Source organism: Antedon mediterranea, chromosome 1, assembly GCF_964355755.1.
Source record: "Antedon mediterranea chromosome 1, ecAntMedi1.1, whole genome shotgun sequence".
Lineage (NCBI taxonomy): Eukaryota > Metazoa > Echinodermata > Crinoidea > Comatulida > Antedonidae > Antedon > Antedon mediterranea.
The window spans coordinates 18,623,704-18,646,156 of record NC_092670.1 but is presented as its reverse complement, the minus strand read 5'-3'; the positions used below and the strand labels follow the sequence as shown (position 1 = coordinate 18,646,156).

Genomic DNA, 22,453 nt, shown 5'->3' with positions numbered 1-22,453 from the left:
AGGGCTAAAATCCCGCCAGTGCAAAAACTTACTAGCTAAAACGTCCACATAGGCCTATTCACACAAAATAAATACCCATCCAGTCACCATTTAGTTTTTAAACAAACTTGTTCATCATTCATTTTTTATACGATTGAACAGATTTGCATTTTTCAAACATAAAACAAAAGAAATAACGATCCACGATAGATACTAAGTTTTCATCCTAGAACCAGGGATTTGTAAATTACAACTCCCTCCTAGAACCAACTCCATGCTATAGAACTAGGAACCATGATGACCATTTCACACGTTCAAATGACGTCATGATTAGTAAGGGCAATAACATCGTGGCGATACAACGATTTTGTTTTTAATCGTCAATTGATTTAAAAAAATCTTATTTTTCTCAACGACAGTATAAATGGTTATCCTATAGTAATAGAATGAAAACTTGTTTTATGTAATATATTTCGTCGATCGTTATCGCCCTGTAGCATGCAACATAAGTGCGCAACCAATCTGAACTCATACATTCGCGCGGCGCGAATATTATTTAAAGTAGACACAGAAGAAAACAAAACCAATTACTGTATAAATGATTTATTATTCTATTATAGTTTACTGAAAACGGTGATAACACCAATATAGCTACTTTAATAGTACCTAACATGTTATTATAGCATTATCGCTATATGTAATTTATCAACAAACAAGTATAAAGCAATTATTGTTTAATTTTATCTATTCCATGAATAATAAAAAAAATTTTTTTAAACATACTATATTCAAATATAACTATACTGGGCTGAAATATAAATTCGATTTCATACGTTATATTTGTGCCTAATTAAATAACGTAAATGTGTTACGTGCATGGAATGTTGTTGAGAAGAAATTCGTCTAGTATAGCCATGACAGAATATGCAGTGGTTCACGGAGAATATAAAAACCATAAACTAGATGTAATATTGCATTGTAATACGATATCAATTCCACAGTATTGTTGGTTCAAATCCAGGAATTTGGACAATAAACAAAACCACCATTGTTCCTTTATGGACCTACCTAATTTATAGTTGCATGGTTCAATAACGAATCCCTACAATTTATTTGAGCAGCCAACAATTATTTTATTTGGATAACATTATTTTTAAAATTGGCTTACTCAAAGTGAAATATAAGCACAAAAAAGTAGAAACTCTAATAAGCAGAAAAACGGCAAATTATACGGTAATAAAGGATTGCAATATTAAAAATAAATATTTTAAACTATATTGTATATTCAATAGACAATAACCTTCAAAGATATTAAAATAATATCTATATATTCTTGTGTAAATAATGAACAAATATGGGAAATAATGAACAAATATGGGAAATAATGAACAAATATGGGAAATAACAATATCAAGCAAATAATAATTATGTTAATTATATACAGAAAGTCCCAAGATTACCTTTGTATATGTTTATAAATATATCACTAAAATTACAAATTCTTTTTCAAAACAAAACCTGAAAAATCATTTAAATAAACAATCTTGGTTATTCCATGTTTACGAAGGAAATAACTTAAGAGGTTAAAATGCTTGCATTGCGTAGTAGTAGAAATGTTTTAAATTAAAAAAATATTCCATCCCAGCTCAGAGGGGAAAGACAGCGAAATAATACATGATAAAATTGTGGAAATGTAACTCACAAATCCAATATTTCTCTCATTTAATTATTTAAATATTGGACAATATAACAATAACATTTTTTTAGGCCTAATGGTCAGTTTTCGAATCATAAATTTCTCTTAAAGAGTGAAAGCCAAGACTCAAAACATGTTTGTCTAAAGTTTTTTCCCCTCTGAGCCAGCCAGGTAATTCAAATGATTCAATTGCTCCATCTCCTGACCCCAAACATGATTCTTAATAATAAATATTAACCAAATACAGCTCCGCAATTTGGGCATCGCCTCTGCCTCATTGCTAAACAGCACAGAATTCCGAGCGGAAAAAATAAAATGGCACAGAGCACACCAAGGACGGTAAAATCATCTTCGAGAACACCAACTCGACAGGCAGGGCACCCACCTACAACAACCACATTTGTGGTGTGCGTGACTGTGACTGGTTGGCCGTATGCCTGTTGAGGGGGGTATCCTGGTTGTGGTGGCGCTGGCTGATAACCTGGTGGTGCCCCTGATTGGTAGCCTAGAAAATAAAAATAAAAAGTTATTTTATAACCAATTACATGCTTTAATTATTATATAAATTAGAACTGTATAATAAAGAAATGGTCACTGCATTAAATTATACTACATATATTTAAATTAAAATGCATTATAAATACAAATACCAACCATACCAACACTATAAGGTAGGTAGGTATTAAAATAAATATGATACACTGATGATGATCCAATAAAAATCGAAAGGTTGATTTAATCTTTTATTTGGAGTATAAGTTTTATTCATATTCAGTAACAGCATAATATTTATTGCTGACTATTTTACAATGTTTGAAAATCCCCTTATTTCTCAACATTGATTACTTTATTGATTATGTGTAATACAGTACAGTCATTTTATTATATCATAATTAGATATAGTATGCTGGTAGACTGCTCTATGTTAGCAATTCATTGATTCTCTCACTCCATGCCTCAAGTCATTATGATTCATAGTTGATAAATATTTCCAAAGCTTTTGATGTTTAATAATAATAAATACTCAAGTATAAAGTGGCGGCCATATAAAAAAATGTTCTTATAAATTTGGATTTCAGCACTTTACAGTAAATTTTGTATAGATCATTATCTTCATCTCAAAAATAAGATCAGAACAATATATAAAGAGATAATTAAATGAAGAAATTTATAATAAGATGTAATTTTACTGGACTAAAACGTAAATTGAAATGATAAAGATAAATTTCCAGGTTACATAATTAGTGATAAGCATAATTTAATACATTACACAGAATACAAATTCAATGTACTGTTAGAACATACAATATAGCCATAATAATGACAGTCCTTACTTGTATATCCAGGTGGTGGCATGCCATAGCCTTGTGGTGCACCATTGGCCATTTTTGGTGGCATCATCCCTTGGCCATTATATGCTGGGGGTTTCTCTTCAGGTGGAGGTTGTTGAGGTGCTGACATGTTTTATGATATTGTAGCTTAGTAGAGTTGTTGTTTTTCGGTTCTCTGGAATGTAGTGATTACCTTTAATATTAACATTAACAATAGAAATTATGATACATTTATTTAATATTATATAGCATTAATTGCTATAATTCTCTGTTCTGTTTGTACAGTTTTGTATCGTTAATATACATATAAGATTCCTAAAAATAAGTATATAGACTTTCCACAGAAAATGTGACAGCACTGCACTGAGCTGTCTTATTTTAGCTCCATTATACATCTGTTCTCTTCTAGCCAAGTAGTAAAACTAAAATCTAACATATAGGCCTACACCACATAAAAAACAGTAGCTTTTTAGTCTAAATACCAAGTAATACTGCTACTAGACCTAGCCCCTACCACCTCCTAGCACTGTTACCTAGTCTAGTAGGCCTATTAAAGAAGGTTGGGCCTACCTGCTAATCTCCGAGCACCAAACAACCAAACCGGCCAAGTCCTACGCCTAGCAGCATAGGTAGGAGGCTAGAGCCTGGAGGCCTAACTAAGAAAGAGGGAGAAATACCTAAATAAGTACAAAAAAACTAACGACAATGTTTACCTTATTTGTTTGGTACAACATAAAAGCACTATTACGTGTCCGATATATATTAATTATATAGCAAATGTCAGTATATCACAACAATATGCTGAAAACAACAGTTCAGTAGAGAATTTTATTTTTCGTCATAAACAATCATGTGAAAAACATTCTATTTCGATATGGTCACATGACAAGGAACAGGAACTATTCTGAAATTAAAGAGGGCGGTATTTAAAACTGTTCGGTCATCCAATGAACTTTAACACACTTTATTTTTTTTATTTATTTACTTACACTTATATATGGGTGAACCATGACTTGTAAAATAATAATAATAATCATTTTACAACTCCCTGGGTGAACTATAAACAGTTAATAAAAATAAAATTATTAAACGTACACAACCAGTATTTACTACCTTAATGGATAGCAAACAAACAAGTACTCGATTTCTTTAAAATATTCAGATAAGAAAAGAAAAAAATGGTTATTTAGTAATTACTTATAATAAAGATCATTGTTGACCGAAGTTGAGCTCAAATGGGAGGAGAAAATGGATAGGGACGGTTTGGAGGGGGAAAGGGGGTAGCGACTGGCGAACAGGATATGACTCTCGAAAACATTTCCTAACAAACAATTTACTTAACACCTCTACCCCACTGAATCATGATGATTGTGATTAATTTTAACAATAATCAGCCTATCATCAGCAATGAAATGTTATCCGGTAGTATCCACCACCACTCAAAGCGTAAGGCCTACATTGCCTGTGCGGTTTACATCACCACTCATAGGGCGAATTGAATGATTTATAATAGGCAATTTACCTATATACGTACTATACCTACTATACCGCCTATTACATAAACATTCGACGGTAATCAAACAAGTTGGCTATTGTAGTCTAAATGTCATCGGACGATCACAGTTAAAAGGCTGATGAAAGTTAATAAGTTATTTATTAAATTCTGAATGGATGACACGGTCTTAATTGTTCTCGACAGCGAAAGCACACCCGGTACAAGGTCCAATCACGAGTTTACATTATAACGTAGCAACATTATTAGTTACTGTATATTGAATACAAAAATTGGATCTAAAATTTCTTGTGACGATCAACCAACTTATTTTATCCTAGTCATTTTATATCATTTTTTGGCTAATATTTTGAACAGTCGTTATGGCAGACCCTGCAGGAAACACGCAGCCGCCACCATACTCACCACCCGAAGCAGGATGGACAAAATCCGGTAAGAAGACAATTAAATTTCTTTCTTGATTGCCATCATTTCAGAGAAGATGGCGCGGACGATTAATTACTTATCAGGCAGAGACTGGGTTTGAGGCCCGTGGCAGATTTGCTTTTAAAATCGCTTATAATATATTGGACATGATGGTGGTGCAAATTATCGCATAAAAAGTGCCAATTGGTGTCTAAATTTATTAAGACATTAAACAAGATGATGATATCGAAAATTCCCAGTGGGAAAAAAGAAAAGAAAAGAGTGGGTAGTTGGATTTTGACTATTTTATGTCTTCTTAGCCAAATTCTTTTATGTACCGTGATGTATTAGATCACATTCAAGCATGTTAAAACAAAACATTCCCGGAGTTCAAAAAATCATACGTGTTTTGCTGTAAGCAGCGGTACTGTTTATTTTCAAGTTCAATAACATTTATTCAATAATGGTAATAAAACAACAATAGTTTTAAAATAACAAAATGCAATAAGGAGCAATTAAATAACCATTATGCCTATTAGAATCAAGCCCTTTGTCGAAATCAATACAATAATAAGTCGATAAAAATAATGTTTATAATATACCAGCCTGAGCAGTGCTGAATAAAACGCTATTCTGATACAGTAGGATAGTAATCATACATAAATTTACTTCAGGTGGGATGGATTGAAACGGCAGTTGAAACGGTTTTTCGATGGGTTCTGTTCAAGTCCACTGTTGAATTTATTTTCAAAAATTTGCTTGGCGTGTCTTTTTTTTTAGATTAAAAGTTCATTACAGTTATTATCGACATATTAAGCAACAATTCCATTTTTAATTGACCGAAACCACATAAAAGTCTAATAATTATTTTATTTTATGAAAGTTTGTAATTCGTTCCAAACAAAAATGAGTACGGGTCCAGGCTTTATCGAATAAATACCAGTCTATGCATGGACAAAACAAGTACTATATCAATTTTGTCCATGGTGTATTATATGAACATTAGGTCTCATGTTAATGTCGACATAGAGATCATGCATTTTAATAGGCCAAAGGGGAAGTAATAACCGAAGGGAAATCAATATACATCATCCAAAATACAAACATCGTTACATGATTAATTTAACAATATGAATTAACCTTTGTTCAATATGAATATTATTAATATAGGCCTGACGATCAGGTAGGGGTGTATACAATTCAAATTAATTACGTCATTGGGATGAGCGTTAAAATTGAAAAATAGGCATGGAATAATCATTTTTTCCTGCGGCGTATAAAAGGGACTAAAGCTTGGTTGTTCCCACTAGAACGCAACGCAACGACGTATTGAAGCAAAGTGTTGTATAAGTGGGAACCGACGATACAATCAAAGATTGTATAGCGCCGCGTAGCGGCGCTATACAATCTTTGATACAATTGTGCTGCAAACATCGTAGCTTTGATTTCACACAGGCGCGCGGAGGCAACCGATTGGAAGGATTGGAAATTTTTCTTACGTTGCGTGGATTGCGTCGCTAGTGGAAACCAAGCATTACTTGCGCTGCACTTACGCTGCGTCCTCCTAGGAGGAGGATCAAAGAAACATGATCATGAAAGACACATTTTCTAAAGACTGTTTCATAGAAAGAAATGCGAGTCTACGGGCTGGCTCCCCTCATATCGTACCATAGTATTTATGATGAATCAAATTGTAGCTTTGTTTTTCTTTTATTTAATATTAATAATTATTAGTTTATGTATTTTTTTTCTTTTTCGTATTTGTATTTATTGTTATATGTTGGGATGGGTCAAACTTAAAGTCTTTCTGACTTATATGACCCCCCACCCCATGATTACTTTATTGTATTTAGTATCCTGTATGTTATTATGTATTGTGGAAATAAATTGAACTGAATTTGTATTTTATAGCTACTGGTGATCCAGTGTATCCACCACAGCCGACAGGATACCCAGCGCAACCGGCTGGATATTCTCCATACCCTCCACAAGCAAACCAGCCGATGGCAGCCTATCCACCACCAAACACCAGAACGACTGTTTACTCATCCGGTCCCTCAGGAGCAGTACACCAAACCGTCACTGTACAACAAGGCGCTACCACAAGTCAAGTGGTAGTCGTTGGTACGACTTGTCCACGGTGTCACATCGGTATTCTACAGGAGTCGTTTACCCCACTTGGCATATGTTGTGCTATTTTCTTTTTCCCGCTCGGTTTGCTGTGTTGTTTAATGATGAGGAACAGGCATTGTCCATCTTGTGGCGCTATATACCAATAAAGCACCATCACAAGCCAAATCATCAGAAGAAAATCGAAATTTTGTCATCACGTATAAATAAAGAAAACAAAGCAGCTTAAAAATAAACCAAACACCAATTTGTTTAGCATCTAAAAAAGCAATTAATAATTGAAAAGGACGAGTGTTTTTTATGTAAAAATTTACAAATAATTATCAGAAGAAAGTAGCAGTTCAAATAGGCTTACTGAGGCATTAGTGAACTGTGTATGGAGGACTTTGTTCCTACCCTGTCTGACCCGTTCACTACTTATTCAAGTATAATGATTAGATTTTACTAAAGATTTTACTACAAATTTGATGTTTGTGTGTATAAGTAAAGTTTTTTACAAAATGTCTGCATCATTACAGAATCAAGGCAAATCATAAATGCTCATCTAATATAATTTGATGCTCAATCAATTTATGAATTTTAATATTTAGTTTAAATTGTTTGTAAATGTAACTACTGTATGTTGGAATAAAGTTTATGTACGTCTCTGAACCAGATTGTCGATGTCCAGCAGTGCCATAATTTATTGTCAGTCTTATTTAAAACCGGCCTTGCAAAAAGCAACAATATTCACCCTCAATGAATGCCATGTCACGCAATGGTGAGTGTATAAGCCATCCAAAAGTCACGTGAGTACAGTCTCTCGATGCTTAGTTGTCCACCTCTGCACTCTCAAGTGTCTGAAAAAATGAGTCTCGCAAAAAAAAAAAAAGAATCTACTCTCTAACGTGTGTGTGTGTGTGTGTGTGTGACGTCTCCAGTGCTGAATCGGAGTGTCAGACGTTAGTCTGTTCACGTCAGCTTAGGCCTATATCCAGCGAAATAAAACACGAGTTCATCGATATATTAATGATTGGGTACGATTCTGTTTCTGGACGGTACTCTTAGTTTCATTGTGACCCACTGTCTTTACGATATCGGACGCGGTAGAATTAGGCCAGAGGAGAGAGATGTTTTTCCCAAACCCCTATTTATAATTTATTATGTTGGGTGTTCGCTCAACGTAACCCTTCCAACCCCCGCCCCTAAATGTATTTTTTGTAGTGAAAATTACGCAACACAAGGACGTAACGCAAGCGAGGTGACCATTGGCAAGCGAAAGTTCCAATAACCCATTGCTTGTGATTGGTCAAATCACTTTTTACGTCCCTGATTGCATTGCGTCCTATAGTGGGTGGAGCTCCAACCCTAATTATCTATCGCTAATGCTAATACATAGCGGCGTTCACTGAATTGTTTTTCCCGTGTATTTAAACATTTTATTTCACAGGAAAGTGTCCACTGTAATCATGGATTAAATAGTTAGACTATTTTATTATCTGTAATACAACAAGGTTGAAGTACGGTAACCTGATAAAACCTCAAAGAGAGGGCGCACATCACTTTCGCGAGATTGGACACTAAACTGTTAATTACAACCACGCATTACGTATATCGCAAATGATTATTGAATATCAATAGCAATTCGTTCTACCAGATAGAAAATATCACTGTAATATTAATACAAACAAATCAAAAAGAAGTAGAAATTATATCGTGGTCTGGCGAATTAAAAGGATTTATTGTGTTTTCTCTCATCGTACGGTAACTGAAACGGCTATCATTATAAAAATGACAAATCAGTCGGCGGCACAACAGGCGTCTTATCCATTACTTGAAGCCGGTTTGGCGAACTCAGGTAAGAAATAAATTTACAATTTCCTTGGGGAATGCTAAAAATAAAAAGATGGTCATTATTTCTTTGTAACGTGGGTGAGTTATTAGTGTTGAAATGCAACTCAAATATTGATAAATATAATAGTTAAAATACCAAAAATATCAACACTCCGTATAATATTCAACAATCATCACCAAAATATATAGTTTTTATATTTTATAGTATATACAATGTATATACAAAATGTATAAAAGTTGTTCACAATATTCTTCACCGATAACTAAATTGCCTCATTAAAAAAATCAGTTTGAGCTAATATCTTTTTCCTTTCCAATCTACTGTGCATCCATTTACTGATCACATGTAGAATAAGTACGATATGTAGTAGGCCTGGGCGCTTAAAACATTTAGTAAATTATTTTATATATAAAATGCATGCAAGTTGTTTCAACTATTCTTCACCGATACCTAAATTGGTTCATTAAAAAAAAACAGAAGTTTGAGCTAATATCTTTTGCCTCTCCAATCTATGTGCATAGACGTAAGTACGGTAGTAGTATAGTAGGCATAGGCCTAGGCGCTTAAAACATTTAGTAAAACATTAACATTATAAATGTTGCAATAAATAGGTCTAACTAGTATACATAAATTTATTAATATTTAGGATGATAAAATGTACGCATCAATATTCATGACCGATACAGTATCTAAATTGGCTAATTTAAAAAAAAAGTTGTATACGCGAGCTAGCTACCAGGGGCTTTAATTTTCCAGTTTCTTATAAGATATTTAATTGTTATCACCGTCGTCACTATTGACGACGACGTGGAGCAGGAGGCGTTTAAACCTTTTAGTTAAATCATTTTTTAATATCATACATATCGCAATAAATCTGATACATGAATTTATTCATATTTTACTACGCACAGAGATGAAATGCATTTTCATATTTCCATTTGTACTTTACGATACAAAATGTAAGAATTGTGTGGATGCGTTAAGTGACGGTTAATGCACACCATTTAACAGTCTCTTAAGTAGACACTTCTAATTAAACTTGACATGTATAACTATTTATAATTACATATATATGTACTACTGTAAACTGAAATTGTAATAATAATATATTTTTTACGCCGCTGTTTCGGTGTTTGTCTTCGGTTTGTCGTTCTTATAACAAAGATTATTTTGTAGAAAAATCCAAATTTTAGTTAGTTATTATCAATGACAGATAATTGATTTTTTTTTAAATCACTGTTCGGACAAACATCGAAAATGAGTTTTAATTGAATTTTATTCAATAAAGATTATTTTGTAGAAAAATCCAAATACTAAAAGTAGTTATTATCATTATTATTAATTTTTGTTTTAATAAAAAAAAATCATTCGTAAATGAGAATATAGTTTAATTGAATATTGTTATTCAAACATATTTAGCCTGATGGTCTGTTTGTCTGTCTCTCATTTGACATGTTATTAACACATTGTCATACTCTGCGATCGCAAATCTGAAGTCGTCAAGGATATTAAGCAGAATTCTCCAGGCTATCAGCAGATAGCTGTATAATCTCAATAAGTCAAATTTGCATTTTCTGAGAAGATTACAATTCATGACTATGATTGGATTATCAATAATAATTGCTAAAAATTACATAAAATAATTGTTATGGTAATTAGGCTATTCATGATACGATACTTATATTTAACGGTAATTGGTTATTTGTATGTTTTTCGTTTTGATCATTTATATCGCTTTACAAAGAACGATTTCAAAGCAAACTTCCAACATATATCAGTCAATCTAAACTTTACTTTACAAATCAGTTAACCACAGCCAGCCGACGGATTGGGTAACTGATTCTTGCAACCAATCAACTGTCTGGGAAGCAAAACAATTAACTAACCATTTACTAACCAACCGAGTGACCAATTACTAACCTAGCAAGAAACCATTCTCAGTTAAACAACTTTACTTATACTTTATTGTCGGTTCGCCAGATAGTCTGACTTTCCCGCCTCGGCTGCTTTGTTTATAATATCGTATTGCTCTCCTCCTGTTTGTTTTCTGCTATTCTCCGAATCATTTCTATATCTGTTATGCTATTGATCCTAGGGGTAGTGCAGTTGATGATTGTTTATAAAGAGTGATCAGGTCGTTCGATAGAGTTATATCAGTAAAACTATAGATAAACTATAAATCGCAAACCGTATAACCATCATTGAAGGTTCCTAACCAGGGAGTTGTAATTACTAATTTACAACTCCCTGGTATAACATAGTCGGTTTAGTCATAGTAGCCACGGAGGAAGGTAATAAGCACTTATTTTCCCATAGATAGCCGCTACATTATATTTCGTTTTAACGTTTCAGCAACGGTAAAACAACAACAATGTGATCTCCTGAATTACAGCGAGAATAGTTCATAACGAACTAGTTGTAGAATATTGTATATTATAATAATTTATTTGAAGTTTGCTCTGGCCAGAAGAGTCGTTGTTTATCGTTCCACGGAGAGTTACAATAATAACAGCCATCTACGATCGAATACGTATTATTGATGATCAGGCAAACATATTTTGGTAGATAGTGCGCAAGGACCGGTATTTTGTGTGTATTCATACGATAAACACAGAAACAAAGTATAATAACATAGAATAAATAAATAAAACGAGCATAAAATCAATGTGCCCAAGCGTTATACCCAATTATGGTAGTGATATGACATCCTCGTGTCCATATATGGGCACATCACATTTTTTAGTCACATAAAATTTGATAGTGTAGACAGAGCTTAAAGCTTGGTTCCCACTAGAATGTAACGCAAGGACGTAAACGCAACGCAAGCGTTTTAACCAATGACAAGCGAAGTTATAGACAGTTATAGCAATCACAAGCGAATAAGCCATCGCTTGTGATTGGTCAATTCACTTGCGTTGCGTTACGTCCTTGCGTTGCGTCACTAGTGGGAACCAAGCTTGAAGGCACGTACGTGCGTACGTAGGACAGCAAACATATGCGAGATAAAATGATCGGGAATTGTAATTTGAAAACATATCAATTATGCGAGTAACGATTAAAAGTGAAAACAAATTTGATTAAAAGTGTGCAAAATTATAATAGTCTCAAATGAACGTAAAAGGTTATATGTGAAACGGTTTTGAAATAAATGTGAAAATTAATATATAGCAATCGCCATTTGTTTCTATTGCTTGACAGCTTCGATGAACAGCTCATTAGGTATCAGTGCTACGTCATCATTCGATGCTCAGGGGTAGTGCACTAAAATGCAACAGTATATATCAATTTATAACGCGATCTTTTGCAATAAGTTAATCAAGCAATATCTGGTATGTGCTTAAAACTCTGTCTACACTATCAAACCATGGACTAATAGGTCCATGATCAAACTAGTTTGATGATAAAATATATTTGCCCATATATGGACATGATGATGTCATATCACTACCATATTTGGGCATCACTACCATATTTGAGCACATCACTGCACATTTTTTTGTGTTTTTAGTCGCGTGCAAACGCGACTCTACAGCTCTCACTATGTCGGTCGGTTGGTCGGTCGGTCGGTCGGTAAACACTAACTCAAATTTAAGCACGCGACAGCAGCCATATTGTATATGACCTTTTTTAGTTTGATAGTGTAGAGTTTTACATCGTACTTTTTATAAAGGTACGAAAGGACACTAATGCGCAGTGCCACTAATGGAATCGCCCAGAATTCCATTCTTTACTCGGTACCGAATACTTAGCTTTAAAAAAAAACTGTAAATACACAACGCTGAAATATTGAGGTAGCATGCATTTACCAAAGTGACGTTAATCACCGTACAGTGTTCTATATTCTGTGAACTCATCGCACATTGCTGTTGTTGACCAAGAGGTATTCTTAATCAAATAGTAAATACAGTATCTAGTTTATAATGAATTTAAATTTTAACTTCTTTTTCTTTTCTGATTTACAGATCCGTCATATCCTCCGCTGTGGCAGCAATCACATCAGACGGGCTATTACCCGCCCCAGACGAATCAACCGATTTGCCAACCACCGATTTACCAACCAAACACTGGTCAATACTTGGCAAACCAGCCTGTGTACCCACCACCACCACACACCGGTGGTCAGTACCACACCGGCCAATTCCAGCAGATTCCTAAATATTCATCATCTGGCCTTCTTCAAGCAAATCAATCGACGAATATGGCAACAAAAACTACTGTAGTAGCTTACACGCATGGTCCGCCAGGTTCGGATCAACATACAATCAAAATGCAAGAGCAACAGAACGAGTGGGTAGCCCTGGACAGCGTCTGTCCAACTTGTAGAACTGACTTAAAAGTGTCATATTCTGTTCTTGGAATTTGTTGTGCGGTTTTCTTTTTTCCTATGGGGTTGATATGTTGCCTCATGATGTCGAAACAGAGGTGTGCCTCGTGTGGAGCTATTTATAAGTAAAGACTCAAATCATGCACCATTCTGGCGCACGTGTTACAACCTGCTACATTATTAATTTAAACAATTGTATTTAGGCTTTGTGTAAACATTGGAAATGCTCCTTGATGTGCTATCATCATGTACGAATTGTGCTATACCAATGCGACGACTTTATAACAAAAATGTCAGGAATAACTAATACGGGCAGGAAGAAGGAAATGGAGAAACAAGACATTCACATTGAAACAGTGACGTTCTGAATTAAACAAATGCATTATTTATTGTTGTTTGAACCAGTGGCGTAACGGCTATGATGAGCGTTCACTGGATCAACCCACGGGCCACGGAGCTCATGGGGGCCCCTGAGCAGTGCCAAGAGGAAAAGGGCATTCAAATATGTCGAAAAAGCTAAAAACGCCCGAGGCCTCCAGCTAGCATTGGAGGACCACAAAGGTTCCCTAAACCAGGGGCGTCAGGCATCTGCGTTACGCCATTGGATGGAACAACAATAAACGAATACGAACGACATTATTTTACTGAGCAACTTCGAAAACTCAAAACGGTCACTATATAATGTATATCACCCAACTGATAATCATTATGCAACATGATATCTTAAGATATGAACATAATAATAGTAATAACGGTACATTCTAAACATTATAATCTCTACTGTATACTTCTTTCACGTAAAGAATATTATTTTTATTGATTTTAACACTTGAAAATACAACATTTACACCTCGTATCAGTCACAAAAACACATAAATCGATAATGAATATTTGTTACAGTTATTGTGTCTACTGCTATTAGGCCTAAAGTCAGTATAAAAATGGTGTAGGTGATCAATGCTTGCTGTACTGAAAATATTAAATGTAATACTAATAGGCCGCACCCATGCGGGGTGGGTTATTTTTCTCCTTTGATGTTAAGGCAGAAATCATGAATAATTCATGACCTACGCTATATATTTGTTTTGGTTCTCATCAAAGACGCAACACAAGGATGTAACGCAACGTAAGTGAGTTGACCAGCGATGGATTATTCGAGCTGTCGTTTCTCATTGGTAAAGCTTGGTTCCCACTAGAACGTAACGCAAGGACGTAAACGCAACGCAAGCGTTTTAACCAATGACAAGCGAAGTTATAGACAGTTAGCAATCAAAAGCGAATAAGCCATCGCTTGTGATTGGTCAATTCACTTGCGTTGCGTTACGTCCTTGCGTTGCGTCGCTAGTGGGAACCACGCTTTAACAAGCTTACATTGCGTCCTTGCGTTGCGTCCTAGTGGGAACCAAGCTTTATCATAGAAAATAATGAGGGTCGTGAATTATTCATGACTTCTGCCTTAACCTAATAGGAAAAAAATAATGTATCCGGGGTAATACTTCATCCTTGCTGTGTTTATTGTGGTTATTATGCAAATTTAAACCAATAATCAAATATACGGGATAAACAATGGTTCTGAGCGAACTAATAAGAAGCAGTCGACTTAAAAGCTCTGTCTACACTATCAAACTGTGACAAAACAATATGGACAGGATGATGTCATATCACTACCATATTTAAGCACATCACAACTGTTTTTGTCAAAATTGTTTGATGGTGTAAACAGAGATTAAGACGTTCTTGCTGTGTGTCGTACGACGTGTGTAAATAGCTAGCCTAAGACTTTGAATATCTGCGAACAAAATTAAATTTGTTTTTTTATACGTCAATTTTAACGGACTTTGTTTTTTTATTTATTGTCGTTCAAAATAAAATCATCATCAGTACGCTGAACCTGCAATCGTGGGTTTGGGATTTTAGACTGCTGGTCGCTAACCTTTCACAAATCCAATGCAGATACACAACATTACAGGAATTGCTCTTAGCAATCGCCTACTCTCAATTATAGATAACTGGCGTAGGCCTGTACAGTCCATTTTGCCATTGGTAAATAAATTAATTGAATTGAAATATGCCTGGCATAAGCTACGGTATTATTGTAACATAATGTCATTGATTTCTTTTTTTTTTGCTGCACTCTAATTCCGGTCTTTGTCATCGTAATGTATGTACAGTGTATATTCCATTATTTCTAATCACCAGCACAATTGTATACAGCAACAAAAATCAGTATTTTTATAATATACGGTAGGTCTATATAATGCTGTATATACACAATTATACTTTCTACAAAAATCTAATTGAAATGTCAGGAATATCAGGAACGGCATAAGTAATACGCAGGAGACGTACCGGTGCACACCAAACACCCCTCCCCTCTTTCCATCCTTTGGGACACCCCTAATAATGGACATTTTTAAGTTAAACGAATGACGAGCGATATATTTAAGGCTATTTAGGGTACATTTCTTTTCAAGGGAGGGTGTCCCGTTAATAGGGGTTCTGTTTCATTTAATTTTGTTTCTGTTATGGACGTTATTTCTAAAATGAAATTCTATTACACCATCATCCAGCATGAGGCCAGTTTCTAGATTCAAAAACTCCAGTTAAGTTAAACACTGCTTCATAACCATTTGACTCAGTACTGAAAATGTTATACAACAATCCAGGGTCGCTACATAAAAGCATTAACATAATGGTATAGTGACACGATTTGTTCGAAAGAAGACTAATAAATGTGCATAACTCAGTACTATCAGCAGCCAAAACAAGAAACATGAGATCGTTATATATGCCTATAGTTTTAAAAACGTTGTTAGTACAACTCTCCAACACATTAACATAATTGTGTTAGATATACCGAAACAAATCTACATAAGACTTAATAATATAAGTAAAATGCTTCAACGATATAAGCAAGCAAGTCACTACAACAACAGAAATAGATGTACACAAATCTACAACAGTATCGCATCATCATTAAATTGTATGGATACGTTTCGTGACAGTGATAAGAGAAACATAGATCAATGGTTTACAATAAGACAAATTGATGGATTGGAAAACGGCACGAACTAGACAAGCACTGCAGTAGCTAACATGACATTTATTTCAAATCCTAATCAACCGGATGTGACGTATAGATATCCCTCTTTGGTACAGAGATAGAAAGTAATTATTCTGAAGGCTTAATATCTTTCGTCTTGAATCTATATAAGACCTCGGTACATGGTGTGTGAATATTATAGTAATGTACTTGCATTTAAACGTAACGCGGATAAGGCCCTCTATGACGGACAGGCAAAGAGCAGGATTTAATGAATGAATAAAATGTAAAAATGTATAGGCTACATTAATATCAGAAACAACGCAGATTTAAAAAAAAAATTGTAGATTAGTGGAATATTATAGAGAGAATTTAAAAGCAATTTATTTGATCATTTTAACTGATTAGTTACAGGTTCTTGTGATGACAATTGTTGCCCGGCCGGGAATGGAAAAGGCAATTAAACATATATTCAAATTTTATAGTATACACTACTTTAAATAGAGACCGTTTTATAATCACAATTAGATTATAGTTGTTAAAGGAGGTAGATGGTATAGCAGCAGCGCTATATTATCTTTGGCAGTCGTTGTAAAGAGCGCGTATTAATTTATTCACACGCGCTTTAATTTAAATTAACGTCTTAAGAATTTTCGCGCGCAATTTAAAAGGAGCTTATTCCACGCGGAGTCTTTTGGACCATTACTGCTGTATGTTTAAACCTTAAAAACACCTTTTTCCTATTGTCTATCTAATACACTTCATTCAAAATGTTTAATTCCATGAAAAAAGTTGTTCAAAGTGTGGAGAAAACATGGCAGCATTTAGCTTCGCACGCCGAGCAAGGCAACGCGTGGGACAATGAAACCAACTTGTACAAACGTGGTATATTAATGAACGCTCAGATTCTTTCAGATAGAGTTGACGTTGACACAAAAATTGAAGCGTTGAAAAAAATTGGACACTTAGCATACACAGGTAGGTCAGCCAACAAAATATTCTCAAAGGAAACTAACCAACCAAGGGGTTCAAATATTCATTTAAATATTGTGACAACAAATACTAGGGCCTAGATGGGCATTAATGTTATATTTCAATTCTATAGGAGGACCCGAAGCATCGAAGAGTGCCGGAAAATACATTCATCTCGTTCTCGAAATACTGAACAACATTGAGAATCCACGAGCTCTACGCATACAAGCTGTGCGAAGTGTCAGTGAGATCTGCAAGGGTCATAGGGACAATATCGACAGCTTCGTGAGAAACGGGGGGATTAGTTCCATCACAGATAACCTAGGATCGACAACCGACCCACGGATGACCAGATGGTGCATTTATACCTTAGTGACGAGTAGTGTGAATAATTTAGCGATTCTTAGGGCGCTATCTGGTGTTCCAGATCTCCCAAATCTACTGAGGAAAACGGTGGGCCTTTCTTGGAATGGTTGGGAATGTAACTACGCCACGATTCTCCTGACATTGCTTGGTTACAAAGATGAAACTGATAAGCAATCTTAAAACTTGTTACCAAGTCGAAGTTTGACTAAATAATTAGAAATAATTACAACATTTAATACAATAGAAATTTGTGTAGCCCAGAGGTTCCCACAAAAAAAAGATAATGGTGTGAACATGGGATAAGTGGTGCAAAGGGGATCAACAAATAATCAAACAAGGTATCGAATAATATAATTCTTCCCGGTCTTTAACATTAAATATACAAAAGGTATATAAACAAAAATCTGCTGTGCAAATAATCTCAATTTCAGAAACAAAAACAAATCTTTCTTATGAATAACTTTATTATGAACAAATCACAGAGATTACAAGACCATAGAATACTTTCTACTTTCTTGTACGTACGAATTCTGAAATCTAACAGTTAACAAAAGGCTTCAGCTAGGATTCATAGGGCTTTGTGAAATCTAACAGTTAACAAAAGGCTTTAGCTAGGATTCATAGGGCTTTGTGAAATCTAACAGTTAACAAAAGGCTTTAGCTAGGATTCATTGGGCTTTGGTAAGTATTTGAAGTTTCTTCTTTTTTTTAAATAAAACAATTAAATTAACTTTACAGTAGGTGGGGTTACAACTTTTACAGTAAAATGATAGCAACTGTAAAACTCTATATCCGGAGCATTATTTTGAAAAATCTTAAATTATGTAATATTCATTTGTTTAATATTTGTCTTAACTCAGGTATGACACGCTATAAGCGCCAAAATGTTGTGTCTTTTTATCTTTCTTCCAACAAATCCTGAAATTTTGATCATTTTGATTAAGCATTTTTAATTATTCATATAATCTATCATTCATCTTTTTTTATATAAATTATGAAACACAATGGTTGAAAAAATAATATCTTTAATAACATCTTACTTTGGGCAATGAGGGAAATAAGCTATGAAAGATAAAGTGGAGAGATTGTTTCATGGGCATCCATGCAATCTTTTTCCTAATCTTCTTAATTTTGCTTTTTATGAAATGCGTCACGATCGTGCAATGAAAAAAACCGCTTATTCTGAAGAACCACACAGCATAAGATATGCACTGTGACCTCCATGAACTTTAACCTTCAAGCAATTGATTTATAATACATTAGATGTTATTTACATTGTACAAAATTAGTACAAATTATGTCAGTTGTGTTACTTTTCCATTTGTTGACCTTTTGATGAATTAGCGCGCTGGATATAAGCAGCTTTTTTATGAAGATAAGTTTTTGTCAGAAGAAAGACTGCCATTTACCAAGAACTGCATCTTTGATAGAATCCACATATTGTGCTGGCACCCAATATATCCAATATCTCGAGGCTTCAGTTGGGCCAAGCTGGAGGGCCTAAAAATAAGTTTATATATATTTGTTTTGGTTAGCTAGGCAATTTGCTGGTTTATTTGATCTCTTTCTTGATTGAAATGTCGCTGTTTGTGTAAACCACACCACACAATGCATTCATGTATACAGTAATACTATATGTTTGTTATAACCGACTGGCTATAAAGCCCTGTCTACACTATCAAACTTTTTCAAAAAATCCTGCAATTAATTATTTTATTAATAAATTATAAATGCAAAATAAAGATTTCAGAGAACTCACCAAAATATGATATTCTTCGTGGCCTTCAATTGGTTCACTTACAACCTTTTTAATCGATTCCATCTTTAACTTTTCAGTTCTCTCTGAAATTGACATATTTATACAAGAAAAGTAATACATACAAGACAATATACAAGATTTTTACAGAGGGTTTAGTTTTTCAATGAAAGGGGAAAAACCGTCATTAGCTTGTTAGGCTTATTTACCATCACTTCTGATCTCTTTTGCTGATCTTTAAAATGAAAATGCCACTTAATGGTTAAAGCATGGAACTACTCTATAGTTCATGGTTAAAGTTAGTCTATGTTCTGTAGTTATGATTTTAAATAATAATATGATACTTAATTTTAGGGTACATTACAAGCTCATTTCAAATATTTATGTGTTTCATTTTTACCTCTTTATCGACCTTAGTTTCTGATTTCTTTATATTTTAACGATGATAAATAAAAAAGAGTTCAAACATGGAATTGTAACTGTAAACATCAAAATAAAAAACAAATAATACCTTTTGTTCCTAACCATAACTGGTCTAGTTCAAGTTTAAAAGTTAGCCGTACTTTTCCACCAGATTTGTTGAACATTCCTGATATTGGGAAATTTGGTAATGGTTCCTGCAAAGAAAGTAAAGATTGTAACTTTGTACTAACAATAATCTGGAATGAGATAGAAGATTACCAGGACTGGCAGTTATCAATCTTTTTGCTTAAGTGAAAGATAGTCAAAAGGTACTTAAGTGAAAAACAGGAGGTTTCATTTATCAAGCATTTTTTTATTATCTGACTTCATTTAAATATCTTTAAATAATTTCTATATGTTAGTTTAAGTTTAAAATAAAGTTTTAAAATAATTTGTTGGGTTTTTTTTATAAGCACATTTGATGAATTTGACTCCTGATACCTTTTTATTTTTGATTCCTGGCATGATATCCTCTGGTTTTCCTTTATCTAGAACCTTTTTATGAAGCTTTTGCCGACTTAATGGCTCTTTCGTGGTGCCTGCTGTAACACAAACAATACTTTGAATTCAATGGATGTGTATAGATATATAATATGCAAATAGAGTAAATTAAAGTATTAATTTCAGATGACATGCATAGAACTTATTACGAAAATCATAATTTTGAAATAGTTTTATGTAAATTTAAAAAGTACCATTAAAAAAGTACAATGCTTGAGCACCTTTGGCGGCGAAAGAAATCTTCATTAATATTATTACTGAATTTAAGGAACATGAACAACCTACCATATGCCATAACAACCAACTTTAAATTTGCCTGTTATACATCTTAAAAATGCTCTTTTTTATAATTTACTTTAAAATGATATTGATACTGAATGAAGGGTGTACATAATATAAAGAATAAATTCTACTAGTTTAACAAAAAAGTGTGATGTGCCCAAATATGGTAGTAATTTGACATCATCATGTCCATATATGGGCACATCACATTCTTTTGTCACATAAACTTTATTACATACCTGTTTCTTGAATAGGTACACCAGATGCTGTTGGAGTGGTTGTTACCGTCAACACATCCTTAAGTGTAGAACCAATCATCATCATCTTAGCACCCTTCGTGACCTTTGACTCTCGTAATGTCTGTTCGTCTTTCACCAACCCTTTGTACATTAATTTTTGCATAGCTGGCGGCACATCTAACAAAAATATAATTTCGTTAAATAAATATCAAGTAAGGTTTAGAGAGATCACCAAATATAATTGTATTGAATTGATGTCTTTTACCACAAGACAAAAATCTATATTTTACAAAAATTACAGAGTGATCTTTAAAATGAAAGGATTATTTTTCTAATAATAGAGACTTTTTGTAAACCTTAATTTTAACAATATTTTCTAACTTGTAAACTCAGTTCAATGCAAAAAAAGATCTACACCTCCTCTAGTCCTATGGTTTTAAACACTGGCAAGTGTTTTTTCTAAGCCTTCATTGAATAAAAATTGAAGTATGTTAACACAACTGTTCGCAACTATGCTGTTATGCAAATTAATAGAATGTTAATCCGTTAAAATTAAGGTTTAATTGTTCGACCAAAAACTCCCTAAAAATAATATTAAAAGAGATCTGATCTGTTTCCTGGATTAATCTTTGTTACCTGTTAAACTTTGAATTTTCTGTTTCAGCTGCGATATTTTAGCATCTAGTTCAAAGGTAATGTCATAATTTTTCTTCATGTAAACAAGTTTAAAAGTAACAGTTTCTGATGAGACGTTGTCACCATCCTCATTTATTTTTTCATTTTGTAAATCAGTTTCTTTTTTTTCTGATGAATTATCTTCAATTTTTAAGGATTCGTTACTGGTAGTATTGACCGAAGAATGATTTTCTTTCACTCCAGGTTCAATTTTGTCACATGTCTCCATTGATTGAGTTATTTCTGTTTCTGTTGCAGATGTCTCATCTGAATTTGTTGGGGCTTCCATTGTTTTTATGTAGTTTTTCTAAGTAGAGTAAAATTGTTTAAAAAAAATCATATTCATAAACATATTTCTTTTCTATAGCATAGGCTTAATTAATAATTTATACAAATACTAATATAGTATACATATTTTTCATTGTGTATTTTTTCGTGTTTTTTTTTTGTTTCTGTTCATTATTAATATTATAATTATTTATTCACTTCCTTCCAAATATGCTACGATTGATTTGTTCATGATGTACGATCGTGTAGCACTTTTCGATTCGAAAACACACACCAGTCTGTGTATGGTCATCGTTTGTCGGATGGGCTAGGCCTAATAAATAGGTGTTAGGCCTAACACGGTAGTAGTAGAAGTAGGTCTGGCTCCGCCAGACCTATAATACTGAGCCTACAATACCAAGTATTATTATAGCCTAGGCTAGGCCCTCCTCCTACTACTAGAAGAGAAAGCATACTAATATTAATAAAATAAAGTCATATTTTTATTTTCATAAAGATAGGCCTAGTTTGGTTTAATCTTCTATGAATTAAGATGAAAAACAACCTACTATCCGATTATTGCAACATCATTCAAAATCACTTTTTCAAAAAAATATTTGGTCGCGAGAGAGAGAAAAGGTAGACATGGGATCCACGGGGAAAATTCGAGATTTTATC

The 22,453-nt window shown here is 33.8% G+C and overlaps 4 protein-coding genes across 6 annotated transcripts; 2 read left to right on the top strand and 2 right to left on the bottom strand.

Moving 5' to 3' along the window:
* Positions 1-988: 988 nt before the first annotated feature.
* On the bottom strand, positions 989-3,851 carry LOC140060177 (membrane protein BRI3-like). 2 transcript variants are annotated; one of them, XM_072106277.1, is made up of 3 exons: positions 3,720-3,851; positions 3,010-3,199; positions 989-2,180 (listed from the first exon to the last, which is right to left on the bottom strand). In XM_072106277.1, exons 2-3 carry the CDS (start codon positions 3,134-3,136, stop codon positions 1,909-1,911), a joined length of 399 nt encoding a protein of 132 aa, XP_071962378.1. In that variant the 5' UTR covers positions 3,137-3,199; positions 3,720-3,851; the 3' UTR covers positions 989-1,908. The 2 variants fall into 2 exon arrangements, with proteins under 2 accessions (XP_071962378.1, XP_071962385.1); XM_072106284.1 differs by having other exon boundaries at positions 3,010-3,181.
* Positions 3,852-4,590: 739 nt separating this feature from the next.
* On the top strand, positions 4,591-7,647 carry LOC140047485 (uncharacterized). Its single transcript, XM_072092529.1, has 2 exons — positions 4,591-4,951; positions 6,836-7,647. The coding sequence occupies exons 1-2, from the start codon at positions 4,882-4,884 to the stop codon at positions 7,201-7,203; spliced, it is 438 nt and encodes a 145-aa protein (XP_071948630.1). The 5' UTR covers positions 4,591-4,881; the 3' UTR covers positions 7,204-7,647.
* A 9,285-nt stretch (positions 7,648-16,932) lies between these two features.
* On the top strand, positions 16,933-18,060 carry LOC140060166 (armadillo-like helical domain-containing protein 2). The gene is made up of 2 exons (XM_072106266.1): positions 16,933-17,233; positions 17,361-18,060. Exons 1-2 carry the CDS (start codon positions 17,026-17,028, stop codon positions 17,771-17,773), a joined length of 621 nt encoding a protein of 206 aa, XP_071962367.1. The 5' UTR covers positions 16,933-17,025; the 3' UTR covers positions 17,774-18,060.
* LOC140060150 (ubiquitin domain-containing protein UBFD1-like) lies at positions 18,036-22,453 on the bottom strand. Of its 2 annotated transcripts, none has more exons than XM_072106247.1 (7): positions 22,345-22,453; positions 21,470-21,815; positions 20,834-21,010; positions 20,253-20,353; positions 19,861-19,966; positions 19,353-19,435; positions 18,036-19,093 (listed from the first exon to the last, which is right to left on the bottom strand). In XM_072106247.1, exons 2-7 carry the CDS (start codon positions 21,795-21,797, stop codon positions 18,980-18,982), a joined length of 909 nt encoding a protein of 302 aa, XP_071962348.1. In that variant the 5' UTR covers positions 21,798-21,815; positions 22,345-22,453; the 3' UTR covers positions 18,036-18,979. The 2 variants fall into 2 exon arrangements, with proteins under 2 accessions (XP_071962348.1, XP_071962356.1); XM_072106255.1 differs by having other exon boundaries at positions 20,253-20,350.

Bases quoted from the DNA above. Each gene is read 5' to 3' on its own strand.
- LOC140060177 (XM_072106277.1), bottom strand. From the start codon at position 3,136: ATGTCAGCACCTCAACAACCTCCACCTGAAGAGAAACCCCCAGCATAT. The intron at 2,181-3,009 runs GTAAGGACTGTC...TTTATTTTCTAG, and splicing joins GCCACCACCTGGATATACAA to GCTACCAATCAGGGGCACCA.
- LOC140047485 (XM_072092529.1), top strand. From the start codon at position 4,882: ATGGCAGACCCTGCAGGAAACACGCAGCCGCCACCATACTCACCACCC. The intron at 4,952-6,835 runs GTAAGAAGACAA...TGTATTTTATAG, and splicing joins AGCAGGATGGACAAAATCCG to CTACTGGTGATCCAGTGTAT.
- LOC140060166 (XM_072106266.1), top strand. From the start codon at position 17,026: ATGTTTAATTCCATGAAAAAAGTTGTTCAAAGTGTGGAGAAAACATGG. The intron at 17,234-17,360 runs GTAGGTCAGCCA...TCAATTCTATAG, and splicing joins TGGACACTTAGCATACACAG to GAGGACCCGAAGCATCGAAG.
- LOC140060150 (XM_072106247.1), bottom strand. From the start codon at position 21,797: ATGGAAGCCCCAACAAATTCAGATGAGACATCTGCAACAGAAACAGAA. The intron at 21,011-21,469 runs GTAACAAAGATT...TATTTTTGTTAG, and splicing joins GAAAATTCAAAGTTTAACAG to ATGTGCCGCCAGCTATGCAA. The intron at 20,354-20,833 runs GTATGTAATAAA...TTTGTGTTACAG, and splicing joins TGTACCTATTCAAGAAACAG to CAGGCACCACGAAAGAGCCA.